The sequence below is a fragment of the Electrophorus electricus genome, chromosome 15 (genome assembly GCF_013358815.1).
Source record: "Electrophorus electricus isolate fEleEle1 chromosome 15, fEleEle1.pri, whole genome shotgun sequence".
Lineage (NCBI taxonomy): Eukaryota > Metazoa > Chordata > Actinopteri > Gymnotiformes > Gymnotidae > Electrophorus > Electrophorus electricus.
Genome location: NC_049549.1, coordinates 860001 through 875000, shown reverse-complemented (window position 1 = coordinate 875000; position 15000 = coordinate 860001). Strand labels below are relative to the sequence as shown.

General features: G+C 49.6%; 1 protein-coding gene across 1 annotated transcript in view; it reads right to left on the bottom strand.

Annotated features, from left to right (window-relative positions):
* nbeab (neurobeachin b) overlaps nucleotides 1-15000 on the bottom strand; it is a 192732-nt gene that overhangs the window by 102485 nt on the left and 75247 nt on the right. Inside the window, exons 28-34 of the mRNA XM_035534144.1 lie at nucleotides 14644-14751; nucleotides 14183-14351; nucleotides 11830-12250; nucleotides 7442-7578; nucleotides 6034-6160; nucleotides 4222-4349; nucleotides 956-1017 (exon numbers count right to left, since the gene is read on the bottom strand). Coding sequence (XP_035390037.1) covers nucleotides 956-1017; nucleotides 4222-4349; nucleotides 6034-6160; nucleotides 7442-7578; nucleotides 11830-12250; nucleotides 14183-14351; nucleotides 14644-14751 — 1152 coding nt within the window. The remainder of the gene's footprint in view (nucleotides 1-955; nucleotides 1018-4221; nucleotides 4350-6033; nucleotides 6161-7441; nucleotides 7579-11829; nucleotides 12251-14182; nucleotides 14352-14643; nucleotides 14752-15000) is intronic.

Sequence of the window (15000 nt, the reverse complement as noted above, 5' to 3'; positions counted from 1 at the left end):
GGGCTAAATCTCATCCTGTGGAGGGCAGCACTGGACACTAGGTACTGACTCCAAGCACCCTGGTGCCCCTAAAAGCAGACGGCTCCTGAGCTCCGGTTTCACGCTCCTGCCCCCAGGAGCCTGTAATGGCAGGAAGACCCTGAGCGTCGGTAATGCTATCTGTGCTGGGGGGGAGTAGGAGCTGAACTGCCCCGTCGTGCCACACTGTGCTCAGCAATAACTCCCGCACACCCGGAGTGGACAGGCAGCTCTGCTCAGGAGTCAGAGATATGGGGGAGGAACTGGAGTGAACCCTCCCTTAAAAAAAAAAGGCACTTCAAAGGGAGAGGAGCCAGAGAGCTCATCGTGGAGTCAGCGGACGGGTACTATTATCACGTCGTGCACCCTCCTCCCCCTCGCGCCGGAGGGTTCGAGAGCCGGGTCGGACAGAGGCTCGTGCTGACCCCGGCGTGCGCCACCGGCAACGGGACTCTCCGAGCGAGAGACGCGGCCGTAACGACTTCCTTATGGGCTTCCCGGCCAAGACTGATGGGCTGACAGAAGGTATGTTAAATATCTCCTCGTCTGACTGCAATACCGAGAGCGTGACCCCTCTGAAAGTGAAGTCTTAACGAGAGCCCAGTGAGGTCAGCGAGCTGTAATATGGCAGCTGGAGTTAAAAGACGTGGTGGGAGCCCAGGGAACAGCGAGAATGGACGCCGGAGATCTTCTGATACGTAGTGTGAAGGGTAGCGCTCGTAGTGCTTTAGCATACAGTTTGGTATTATTGCTGGAGGCTGGTTAGATTATGATATAGAGTTCCTACAGTCAATATATTTATAATGTATGAAAATCTACAGGCTCAGCATTGCCATATTAAAATAACATCTTATTTTTTTGTGCAATAGTTTCAGAATGTGTTTTTCTCATCGCATTTTGAGAAAGGTAAGGTAGAGAGAGAGAGGGAGAGATTTACCTGAGAGCACAGCAGCATGACGAGTTCCACCACAGAGGTGCTGGACTTCATGCACACCAGACCTGTAGGGGTGGAAGAGGGGCGGGGCAAAGAGTGAAAAAGAGGGGAGACGAAGAGAAGGGAGAATGGAAGAGTTACACAAAACCATAAGAATCCATCTGCATAACCAAGTTTCAACACCGATTATTAGGGCAGCGTCTGGTAAATAAGAGCGTGTGTGCGGGTATAAACGCGCGGGATGGCTTCTGTTCTCCTGCCGTGTCGAGGGCCAGATAAAGAGTGGGTCGGGTTCGTCCTCGTCTGCATGCCAGCAGATTGCGCCCAGGCCCATTTTTGTGCCTCTGTGCCCACTTCTCGCGGTTTTGGATCCTGGCCCTGGTTTTTGCCTTCTGGATCATGTCTCGTGTGTCCTGTCTGCTCTCTGTGTTCCTCATATCCTCTCAGCAGGTTCATCGCACCACCAAATACGACCTTCATCAATGACTTTGACTTTTTAAATAATTTGTTCAGTAAAAACACCACCGAAAATGTGTTGTTTGTTAAATAAGTGTTCATTATTAAATAAAGACCGGATAACGTTTCACGTAGCATTTCAAGAGATTCACAAACTTTATCCCTCCCAGACGCAGACACAAGGGTGCGTCTGTCCTGACGAGCACAATCAAGAGCTTTAATTGCACATAATCGTCACAGCTCCAGGACGCAGGACGTTCCTACCCGCAGATCAGCAGCCATTTAAATGTCCTCCTAACTATGAATGATTGCTTCCAAACTACAAACAGCGGAAGCTACCACTGTAATATGTCAAGGGGCAAATGTGCAGGAGGCCCTGCCTTTACAATCCCCCTTTCACATTCGGGAGGCCGAGGTAACGCTCCACCACGCTGTGTCGGGCGTGCCCGGCTGAGCGGTGACCCCCACTCTCGCTGCAGCCTGGGGGCCGTAATTAGTCAGGCGGCCACCTGACCCCGGGCTTGCGCGACTGGACAAACTAAACGCAGTCCTGCTTAAACAGCTCCGCTCCCAGCCCGCCCGGCGTGAATGCGCCATTGAAGGCCGGCAGAGGCACTCGGGACCGGGGCCCCCTCTTAGGGCTCACAACAAGCACACTGTTCCATTCGCTCTGGGCTCCCGGGTTCATGAGGGCTGTCCGGGGGGGGCGGACGGAGCATAATTGTCCCGTGACCGCGCATCTGGGGGTGGGGGGGGTGGGTGGGTGTTTGACCCCTGGTGCCGTGTTGGGTGATGGATAGCGGGTAATTAGGGGATAAACAGGGCGCCGGCGAACAGTATTTCAGCTGTGCGGTGCAGACAAGATGGAGGAAGTGGAGGAGCTGGAGGGGGGAAAAAAAAAAAAAAAAAACACCATCCAGGCATCTCTTCTTCTGGCCCAGGCTGCAGGATGGAGGCACAGAGTTGGCGCTGTCACACCGGAAGCGGCACTTGTGTGTCTGGACCTTGTTTGGGAAGGCTGGAGAGAACCATCCGAATCCATCACGGCAGCAATGGTGTGCATGCAAAGGCCACTGTGTTAGAAACAACCAGCTGGTATAACGTACATCTGTTATCCCCGCACAGCAAGCGATGGTCATTACCCAGTTCCTCAGCAACGGTCGGTTTCTGAACACGACGCGGCCCGCTGATCGGATGTTTTCAGGTGGTGGTGCACTTTCAGCCCAGCAGCGGCAGACGCGTGTCGATACCCCAGCAACAGTGCTGTAGGGGAAAGAAAAAACCCCCAAAAAACACACCAGCACCCACACCCACCCCACTACCACGCCCGACTCGCAGCTGAGTTGCGAATGCGTGACCCCGCAAAATAATCTCAAGAGGTTGTGTGCTCAGGAAACTGACCATTGACGAACTGGGTAGGTGGTGACTGACCAATCGCGCGTGCCTGCAGGCTGTAAAACTGCACCTACGAGACAGGCGTGGCTAATAAAGAGGACGTTGAGTGTGGGTGAAAGGGGGCCGTGTCTGAACAAGGTGCAGGTGCTTCCGCGAGCTCGACCTCACACTCGTCTCCCTGAAACGCAGCTCATCAGGGCGAGACAGAGCGTCAGACCACTGGGACAGCGAGCGAGTGTGCTGCTGCTCTCGTCACCACCAACCGGCACAGGTTACATCAGCAGGTTGGCAAGGCAAAACACTCGCCATGGCAACGTGCAGCATTCAGGCAGTCCAGGGGGCCGCGGGGCCACGCCCCCCCCCCCGTTACCACTCCCTTTATTTTCCAATGATATTTGAGTGTTTGAATACTTTTCTTCAATGCCTCATAAATATGAAAGTGTTAACGATATCATTAGTGGCCAGAACTTAAATGTGTGTGTGTATACGTGCATGTGTGTGTTTATCTATCTACCTATATCTCAATATATTTTCACACTTCCAGTCACAGCTTAAAAATGTTTTCTTACAAACACCAGCTACATCATGCAAATGAACTTTATTAGGCTATAAAACTGACACTTCACACTGAACTTCAAGAGGGTGTGAAGCCTCCTTAGTTGGTAGGACTTAAGTAGAATACAGACAGGAACTTGCCTGCTATTATATGTGGAAAGACAAGGTCAGAGTCCAGGGCAGAAAGGGTGTGTGTGTGTGTGTGTGTGTGTGTGTGTGTGTGTGTGTGTGTGTGAGTGAGAGTGTGTGTATTTCTTTCATTAACTGGCCATTCCAGTCACAGGAACACATTTTTCCGCCACGCTGTAATTCTCTGGCTAAACCTTCTCAAGGACTGCAGGAAACCATTAGCCTGAACGAACAAACTGCCACTGAGGTCCGCTAGAGGCTCGGTCTGGGTGGGAGGAGCAGGCATCAGGCCAGCAGGCAAAGCCGTACGCCGCAGACGCTGTGTGTTTGGGCGCGTTCTCTGTCCCCACAAACACACCGGAGAGGCTGCAGTCCAAAATCAGCCGTGTGCATGTTCCAGTGAAGTCAGTTACCAGCAGAAGGTTCCGAATCATTCGATCGATCGGATGTTTATGAACACAGCCACGAAACGTCAGTCATGACATTCGGAGCACTGACAGAACACAACGAGATCCTAGAAGATCCTAGAAGTGTTATAACAGCACCGAAGCCCTAAACTTCCATCACTTTATTATTTTTTTCTTCGTGTTAGTTTGTTTGAAAATCAAGATGTTACGATAAGCCCAGATGGCTAACCGCATGACGCATGAGCACCCCTGCACATCCCGGAGTCCACGAGCTCTGAGCCCGGGGGGTGGGAGCGAGGCATGGAGGGGACGGAGGTCCTGCTGTACCTTCAATGAGGAGCTCCTGGCCGTGGCTGCCCAGCAGGGTGCGGCTCAGAAAGGGCGCAAAGTCCACGAAGATCTCCCTCAGCAAGGGGGCAACCTTCTCCAGAGCTCGCTCCAGCTTAGTGGTGATGCTGGGGGACAGAGAGAGAGAGAGAGAGAGAGAGAGAGAGAGAGAGAGAGAGAGAGAGGGAGGGAGAGAGAGAGGAGAGGAGAGAGAGAGAGAGAAAGAGAGAAGGAGGGAGGGAGGGAGGGAGGGAGAGAGAGAGGAGAGGAGAGAGAAATAATCTTATATTATCTACTAAGAATATGCAGGGAGCCCTGACTATAACGGCGTATTTAAAGAGACAAATGTCTAGCTACAGCGAGAGAGACAGAGCCAACATAAAGAGGTATGAAATCTATGAAAACGATGTACTAGATGTACTGGACATGGTTTAGGTTTCAGCCTTTGTTTCACTGGTCCCAGTCCAGGCTTAGCTAATATGTTTTATGTGATTTGCACATACATGCACTTATCGTGATGTTTTTTTAGTCTGGAAATCCTGTTTTTAAATACACATCCACATTTGATGACCTCAAGCACTTATACAGCTCCTAAGCTCTCTCTGTGAATTTGCCAGTCAAGAACTTTGGTACTATTTCCATGCAAAGTACCAAAGTACTTTTTTTGGTTGAACTGTATTTTATTTGTACAACACACGCACACACACACACACGCGCGCACACACACACACACGCGCACACACACACACACGCGCACACACACACACACACACACACACACATACACACATACACACATACACACATACACACATACACACATACACACACACACACACACACACACAACCTTGTGCTGTGCTACGTCAAGTTTCAGGTGACTATAAATAGCAAAACCTGCTAAAATGGCACCCAGCTGAGGGTGAGCTTGTTAAAGTTCTTTTGTTCGAGCGCAAGACGCCAGCTATGTAGCCAGTGCAGGCCTCAGAGGTTCTACAGCCAGACACTTTCATCATCGACTTCACCCTCTCCGTAAGTGCTGTCGGTTACCGCTGCCATGGCAACTGATTTGCGATTCCTAGCGTGGGAGAGGAGACGAGGAGAGTGTGTGTGAAGTAGAGAGAAACCCCAGAGAGAAAGAGTGACACACACACACACACACACACACACACACACACACATGCAGGCACGCACATGAGCACACACACAAAACAGAAAATACACACTTTCTGTTTTGCAGTCAGACAGTGGTCTGGGTGTGATTCCTGTCACAGAGTGTTAGTTTAGACCCAAGGTCAGAATGGTGGCCACACAGGCGCACACACACAGGCACACACACACACACCAATTCCTTTATATTAGCACTTACATAGCCCTGCTTGACAGCCTACACACACACACATTCACAGCTCCCACTGTAATGTATAAGGTGTAGGATGTCTTGTTTGTTGCGACCTCCACAACAATGACAAAAGCAAGCCACGTGACCTTTCACCTCGGCTGGAAACAAAGGAAAGCTCAAGTGGCTAATGACAGGGACTCAGGGAGGGTGCCCTCTTGTGGCAAGGTTGTGCCACTGCCATGTTTTTAACCTCTATCCAACTTTCACATACTGACAAACAAAAACGCCTAAAAGAAGACATTCAACTGTCAGAAAATACTTAACATATTAGATTTTTTTTTTAATCAAGAACAATTTAAAAAAAAGCTCTCAGCATGCAAATAGCATGGTAATCTCTTAAAAAAATACAATCTTCTCCATCCTTCACTTCTCTGTTTCTCTCTCTCTCTCACACACACACACACACACACCTCATATTCTCCATGGAGTCCTCAGGCATGGGCCCGACCGTCTGCACCGCAGGGAGATTCTTGCTGGTCGCCCCGTTAACAAAGCCAGAGGAAGAGGAGCAGGAGGAAGACGCTGGGTCTGCCCCACCTGCGAAAGCAAAAAGACCGGAGACGTGTGTCAAGGAAATGACCGACCCCCGCCCTCCGCCCTGTGAACACATTTTCGTTAAAACCCCAAACAAAGACGCATCTTCTCAGAGCATGTGTGCACGTGTAGCTCTGACTTGGCAAAAAAAAAAAAACGATATACTAAACGTGAAATTCTCTTTCATTTGAAACGTTGTCAGCCGCCCCCTAACGGCTCCCTGTCTAGTTATGATACATTTTGGGTAGAAGACAGTATAACTACATCAAATGCAGCTATCAAGCACCAATCAGCCTCTTCCCTGTGAGGGCTGACGATACTCTCTTACTGCCCTGTCAGGATTCACTGCAGCGTCTCCGCTGGCTCGCCGTGATAGATACATCACAGGGAGGGACTGTCAACGGCTGAAGGTGTCAGGCTGCCCCGGACGGGAATTCCATTACGTAGCTGTCACTCGCCCCAAAGGAGGCGAACACCCTGCCCTGCCCCGCCCCAATCCCGAACTCCCACCCCCGGGGGCCCAACGTAGGAGCAGAGGCACCGGTCAGATCCCAGATCCATTTCCGCTTTCATGCTTTTTCATGCTCATCTGGAGGAGGTGAAGTTCCTCCCGCCCGGTAACACACCCGCCAGGCATCCGTGAGTCTCCTTTACGCCTGTAATCGTCTGTAACACCGTAGCGGGGAAGGAGAGGCATGGAAAGAGTGCGTTGCGTTTGTGACAGTTCCGCAATGACAGCGTTTTTCCTAGCATGATGCTCAGTGATGCACTCCGTGTTAAGTGGGGAGTAAGGCACTCAGGGGCCTGGGTTAACATCACTTTATCCAGAGTCTGTGGCGGTGTCTCCTCGCTATTTGACACTAAAAATGGATATCAGCTGGATTATGCATAGTTATAGCAGTTAAATATCCTTGAAATTACATATAGCTCTTATCTTAATGTGGATCTGGTCATTAGAATGTTTCTATCCCCAGCAATCCATGGCAGGATATGCCCCTCAGAGGGTATGCTTACTAAGGTAGTGAGGAGAGACCTCTAGTGGCCAGTGAGCTTCCTGCACACCGAATCTACTTACCTGAACCCAAACTGGCTTTAATTATGGTACTCTGGGAATGGTAACAAAAAGCAAGTGTATTTTCAGGGGTAATTCAATTAAGTGCCCCTTATTTCAAATTAGATGCTTGTTAGCCACACGGGGCGTGACTGCGACAGTGTTAGCAGGGAGAAGGCGGGACCGAGGCTGTTCCCGTGAAGGGTGGCGTATGAAAGGTGGGCTCTGCATACCTGTCGTGTTGATCATGCTTTTGGGCGTAGCAGAGGCTGCGGCGAAGATGTTGTGGGTGCTGCCTGAGGTGGAGGACCCCGAGCTGGCCACAGTGTTCACCGCCATACCAGGCTTCTTGGCCTGCACGACCACACTCCTGAGAGAGAGAGAGAGAGAGAGAGAGTTGGAATTCTGAAACCGAAATCACATTGTGCCTACACCAGATTCAGGGCCCTGCTAACATACAGTATGTACAGTACATCTTCAAAGGCACAATGCCTTCCGAAAGCCCTAACGCATTCCTGTGCGTCCACCAGCTGCACTTTGGGTACACAATGTAAATATAAATATTTATGTGGACTGCTTAGGTTTCCAAACAGAGCTGACTGGCTTGGAAAGGGAGTGGTGCTCACGTGTTGGTGCCCAGACCTAAAGCAGGGCTGAAAAAAATAAAGAGAGAAAACAACTTGGCCTCACACACGTGTGTGTGTGTGTGTGTGTGTGTGTGTGTGTGTGTGTGCACATGCCAGGTCTCTCCCCCTAAACCTCACAGCGTGGTCAGGGTGGGCAGTCAGCTTGAACAAAACGTCAGGTTCTGAAACCTTGTTGGCACGCAGGGATATATCCAGGGAGCCCCCGGTGCCACACAGCCACGCCGTGCCCGCGCACGCTGGCTCCGGCCGTTCAGGATAAGCCGCTGCTTTCAGCTCGGCTGCCGCGGACACATGCCAGTCCTCCGGCACCGAATCCCACACACTCAAAAGCTGTCTATTTATAACAGCCCGATCCGACGGACATAACGCCGGGCAAGGAGACCCAGAACCCTGCAGAACCTTGTAACATCGAGGCTCGGATCTTTGACAGAACCGCTCCAATTGTGCCACCAACCGTTCGCGCAAAGCTGATCAAAAAGTAGGCTGTTTTGTTCACGTCTTTAGAAGCAGAAAATGACCTGGCTTCCCTAGGGCACTGCTATATGCGCAGACAAGGGTCAGCTTGGACAGTTGGCCCGGTTGTGTGTATCAACACAAGAGATGGCGTGTACAGTGCAGCCTTTTTCGCATCCAAACCTCTGGGCTTCTTCAGACTTGCGGATTCGTGTACGTGACGCGTTCCCGAGAAAATCCACAGGGCCGAGGAGCTGTTTCATTCTACAGGTCAGGTAGAAGCAGGCTGCAGTGGCGTTCCCAACTCAATTTCCAGTCAGCCCGCTAGGAACTCTGGCTTTAGCAGACTCTGCTCGTGGAATTACCCGAACACGGATGTGATGTCACAGACAAAAGAGCAAGACTTGTGATCGCAGCTTTTTATTTAAATGTAATTAGCATATCATACACATGGGACGATGGGCGCGTCGAATTGTAGCTAATTTAAATTGTATTCTAACTTCTGATCTTCAACAATAACAATATTGGTGGTGTAGCCGATTCTGTAATCTGTACTGAGATAAATTGCGTACCTCTGCCCGGTACTGGAGGGCGCGAGCCTGAACGATTGGATAAGTTAATAAAACTCAGAATGCCTCCGAGTGCCGGCGGCGATTATTAAATGCACTGTGAGGTAGACCAGGAACTGCAGTGGCTGCTGTAAATCTTTCTCCCAGTGTCATATTTTGGCATGGACGTGAACTACGGAGACGAGCCGAAGGCTCCCAGCACGTATATACTCGTGGCCGCGTGGCTTCACGGATCCCACACGATGATGTCGAGCGCTTCGGCAAACGTCGCAGAGGCCCGTGAGGCCGTGAGGACATTGCTACACAGTCCGGAGATTTAGACTGGGCATCTGTGGCCTTTTTACTGTGGCGTTCCGCACTTGCCCTTAAACGTGTGTGTGTGTGTGTGTGTGTGACTCCAAACTATGCAACGTAGAAATATTAGTTGGATTGAGTCATTTCAGAATGCCATTTCAAGTCGGAATTTCAAAATTCCTTCAAATAATTTCAACCGCTATTCTAGAGCATAATGGTTGAAGGAAAATCTTGTCAAAACATCTGTAAAAGTCATTTTTTATTGCTGAATAGCATTCCAGAGCATTTTGAACAAGGAAAGCACATTGCAATATGCAATCCATTTCTAATATTTGCATGCACTAAAATATTCGTCTGATATCTGCATTTTCCAAGTCCCACTCTTTGAAAAGACTGGGGAGATTCATTTCCCAAATGCATCTTCCATTTATTTTGCTGCAACGTCCAGCAGGTACTTGACAGGTGGAGCTGATAATATTGGACTGATATACCTGGTTTTAATAAAATATGTATACCGTTTATGAATTATTCATTGGCCAGTGGCTCATAAATAATGCATACTACCCAACACATATTTTATTAATAGGATTTTCTTAATTGAGCTGGTTTGAATAAAGCAAGGATTAATCTCGGGATGAATATTAATAAACCCAGGGCGTCCAGTGTGTGCTGTTGCTGGAATTCTAGGCCCATGAAAGCCACTGCAATCTTCCCGGCAAAAATCAATTTCAAGGGTCTTCGGCAGATCGGTATAAATTTGTAACAAACCATAATTGCACCCTATTAGAATAACTCAGCAATCCCCTGCACGTCGGGGTCTGTCTCCACACAAGCGAGCGCCGGGGTATTGCTCCTAAACTGGGCTGGAAGCTGAGGCTTTGATTTGAATTCGTCATGGTAACGGCCCCATCTGCAAGCACTGCCTTCGTGGTATTGAAGCCTAATTGAAAATTTCACCTTTAGGAAAGTTCCAGAAAGACGCCAGGGCGGGTGGGGTGGCTTTGGGTCCACCCCCGGCCCTCCTGTGCTTGAAGCGTTTTCTTTTTATGCCACTCCCAATCCATTGTGTTTCTGACAGTCGATCGAAGGGGCCTTTCCACGCCTGGCACCTCATTTCGGTGGCAGGTGGCAAACAATTAGATGCGGCAATTTGGGCGGCGGTGGATGACATTAGAGCTCGCAGCTCCCTGAGTGGTACGTCGCGGCCCTGGCGGACAGCCCGTGTGAAAGCATTTCAAAAATAATACACTTTGCCGGGGCGACTCATTTCGGCCCGTCAGTCCCTATTAAGGAGCTGAGGGCTGAGGAAGACAGCAGAAGAGAGGGGGCCCTCTGTTTAATCTGCCATCAACGCCCTGGAGACCCCCCACACACACACACACTCACATCACCTTTGCTATTCATCAGATACGCTTCCCATGTCACACACCCCCGCCTCCTCCCCCCGGTCAGGTGCCTGTATTATAACGGAGCTGGAGGTGGTCACTGTTTTGTTCGCTTCCGCCATCTGAATTGTGCCGCGTCGCGTAATGATGGCCTTGCACAGCCAGTTCTTCACCTGTTCCAAAGGAAGCTTGCCCACGCCTGCTTCTCAGCATGTCCGACGGGATTCCGTGCACGCCTGCAGGTGCAGGGAGTTTCCCGGGAGCAGGTAGCTTCAAAGGAATTCTGTTTACTTTTTAATTCCTACACGATGCACTGCAAAAAATATTTGTCTTAGCTAATGAAAACATTCCAAACATATATTGCTTATCAAGATTTCTCACCAGTATTACTTAAAATGAAAACATTCTAACCATAATCAATATATTGATTTTTCTATATGATATTATTCCAAACTTACTATAAGATCATTCAACCTCATTTTAAGCACTTTACCAAGCGAGAACTGTTTAGAAATATTTGGAATAATTAAACAAAAATGGAATAATATGACAGAAAGAATTGATTAAATTTTTAATTTATTTCCATGATCTCATTTTTGCTCTGAGATGTATCGGTGGCGTTTGCTATTCAGAGATGTTTTAGTGAATTTTGCTATTGTTTAATGCAACAGACCAAAGAGCCCTCGCTTAGTTTATGGCGAGGGGCCAACGCCGACTCCGCATGAGTTTAACCGCCAGGCCTGAAGACTAAACTGGGATTAGCAGGAGGACAAACGTTCCCCCTGCCTGAAACGGAGATGGATCACTCCGTGATCTTATCTCGGCCTGGAATGTAAACACGACCCAAAATGTTCCACTACGATTCAAAGACCTTTTCAAACACAGAAATACTTTGCGATAGGAAGTGCCGGGGGACCTGAAAGACTCTCGGCTTGCTTACGAATGAAAAATCATTATGTTGCCCCTGCAGGGACACAGTAATACAGGTATCCATCACGGCGTGACTAAGACGCAGTGTGTGTGTGTGGGTGGATGTCGGCTGCGAGAACAGACAGGAACTATTAAGCGTAAACCACGCAGAGATGAAATCAAATCAGAACCACTACTGTAACATTAACGACAGGAAGAAATTAATCACAGCAAAAAAAACACCGTTAATGCTTTTTTGCGGTAATGCGCAGGTCGCCACCTGGTGGAGAGGAGTGTTATTGCGCCCTGCAATGGAGGCAGCTTTGAAGGTTTACTCTAACGCACGCAGCCTGAAAGCCCGTACCTGTCGAATGAGTGGAACTGCATGGGCAGCAGGACGTGGGGCTCCCTCGTGGCGGCCTGGTGGACAGGGTAGGGCAGCAGCTCGGGGCGGCCCTCGGCCGTCTCCAGGGGCGATGCCACCAGGCTCTTGAGGATCTCCTTCACGTTGATGCCCTTGCCCTGGCCGACGCTGGAAACCGAGGTGCCCGGGGACCCCTCGGCCAGGCTCTCCTGGGACCGGACTTCCGAGGACAGGGTGCAGAGCAGGCCGCGCAGGCCGTTCGGACCGCCGGGGCAGGGGTCTGGTTCGGCCCCGTTCAGCACACCGGATGTCGGCTCCTCCCCGAGGCCTGAGTCCGAGTGAGGCAGGGAGGCTTCAGAGAGTGGCTCCACCCCTGGAGGCGGGGTCTCCTTCCTTCCGTCTGAGAAAGGCAGTGGGTTCTCTGTAAAAACACACACACACCTTGATAAAACAACAACCTGACACTTTTAAAAGGTAAGCTTATTACCAACCTACAGCTACACGTTCCAACAACAACATAACGTTCAGGCCGCACGCTCTCATAATCAAAATTCTACCATAAACATTTGCACTAAAAGACTACTATTATGCATTGCTACCAAATCAAAGGCTGACTAATCATTTGGACCACACATTTAACCAGTCCATTTAGCAAAGGAACAGCCTTTCCAACTCTTTAACATGCACATATGCGACCCTATGCAGATGTGACTCCGCCTTCGTGCCTCCCCATACCCAGTTGTTTCCCAGATGCTGGACTGTCCTGATGAATATTCATAGTGAGGAGCGTCTGTTGCGGCAGACTCCGGCGAGCCGGGCCACACGCTGTCTGGGAAAACGCTCCCTCCTTGTATTTATTTCTTTGTTTACTTCGAGCTTGAGCTGGCTGAGGGCACGCAGGCAGCTCTATCTCTCTGTGACAGTCTGTATGATCCGATTCTCTTCCGCTGGATGGCCTGTCTAATGGCTACTGACAGTTGGGGCTGGAAATAGCAGCACCGGGCCTTCCGGGCCCTTCACAGACTTTGTCCATTTTTCTCTGCTCACCGCGCACACGCACACACACACACGCGCGCGCACACGCGCACACACGCGCGCGCGCACACACGCACGCGCGCACACAGGCACGCACATGCATGCACTCTCCCTCTCTGGCCTTCCTTTCAACACTCATGCTTCTCTGTATGCTTCCCCTACCCTTTATTCTGGTTTTAGAGGAATACTTTATCACCACTGGTCTTAAAAATATTCAGTTCAATTGTGAGACAAGTTCCAAAGTTGCGACCTTAGCCATGCTAACGCTGTTTCGACCCGCCAAACGATTCTGAATGAGGCTAAAACAAGCTGTTCTAACTCCTCAGCTACTTACATACAGAATATACACACCCGTACAAACTAAATCACGGAAGTTCAAGGCGGTCAACATTGTACCAAGCAAAGTGAGGTTGGTAGGTAAGATAAACACTTTACTGAACCCAAATGGGTGTTAACAGTTAACATCGGTGTTATACACTATAGACAGATAAATCTAAGAGACAACAGAAGAATTCAAACAACTACAGAAAATACAGACTACAGAGAGCATTCTATTACACACACACACACACACACACACACACACACACACCTAAAAACGGATATGCAAGGTTGTACAGCTGTACTGAAGTTGTACAGACATGTTGGAAAATACACTGATGTCACAGTCATTATTGTGCAAATATTCATGATACAGACAGCTGGATGTGAGAAGACAGTGGTAAGCAGTGCTAGCCGGCAACCTGGCGTGTGTCAAGTTGTGCTTCTGTCTTTTGTACAAGCAGCAGGAAAAGGAAAGGTTTGGTTTTCATTCTCAATTTAATGGCAGCACCTCACCTTCGTGAGCATGCTCAGAGGGAGGAGTGCGAGGAGCTTGGAGACTCTCTCTCTCTCTAACACTTCCACTTTTTTTTATTATTAGTTCCCATTTGCCTTTTGAAAAACAACTTTTCGATAAACCTACAGGTCAAACTGCATCAGGGAATGTCTTCAGATCGAATCTGATGTCTTTAGCCAAATTCGGACGGGAGAGGCGCGTTGAGAGACCAGGAAACGTGAGCAATCATAGTTTAGTGGTGTCCACCCGACCTGCCTGCGTACAGCAGATAAAATTAACCCCACGTCTACTCCGGCACATTTATGGAAATTCAGGTTCAACTGAACTTTCCCAGCACAGCAAACTCCAGGCAGTAAACTCAATCATGTGTTTTGAACTGAAACCCAAATCAAAGCTACAAAGCAATATCAGAAATGGACCAGCTGCGGTGTGCTGGCATGTCAGGGAAGACAGGAGACACTGACGTTTCTGGAACAGCACCTGTGCTCGTGGGGGAGTTGATTTCCTGCCGAACGCTCCTCCCCGATTGGCTGACGGCCCTGGCCGTCTCCCGCTGCGGCTCCAGGATGTCCCGGTACTTTGACACCATGAGGACAGAGATGAAGTAGACGACAGCCAGGGCCAGGAACTGGGCCTGCTTTCCGTCGTCCTGCACAGCGCAGACAGCCTACAGGGTTGGTCTCAGCCGTGGGTCCCTACACGAACCCCCCGCCTGAAGCTAGACTGCCAGGTTTGCAACCAGGCCGAGCGCAGAAGTATTTGACTTAGTGCCCTGCGCGCTCCGAGCGCAACACCCTTCTGTTGTCAAAGGAAGACTCTGAATTTTAGCAGGCATAAACCATGGGCAAGCCAAGAAAGATATTGTCAAAATAATCTAAACAAATATGACATGGGCAGACGCACGCTGCCGTGGGTGTTTATTCCGCTCCAGTTTCACTTACGACATCCCGGAAAACGACCGCACGCAGACGATTGATGTCCGCGTCCTGAAGGAGGCGGTCCGGGTCCTTGATGGGAGAAAGGTTCCCAGGGAAATTCTCCATGGAAGCCTGAAACGGGAGACAAAGCAGTGTCTCTCAGCAGGTGTCATCTTAGCTTAGGGAGGTTCCATTAACACGTTTACAGCGAGTGTGATCTCACACCAAACAGACAGACAGCTGCTGAAGGAAAGATGTCAACAGGACCTAAATAAATAAATAAATAGTATATGCAACATCATAATTTGACACATAATAAAACAGAACAGAATGGGAGAACAGAACGGGAGCTCTATACTTTAAATATTACCGAGCAAGATG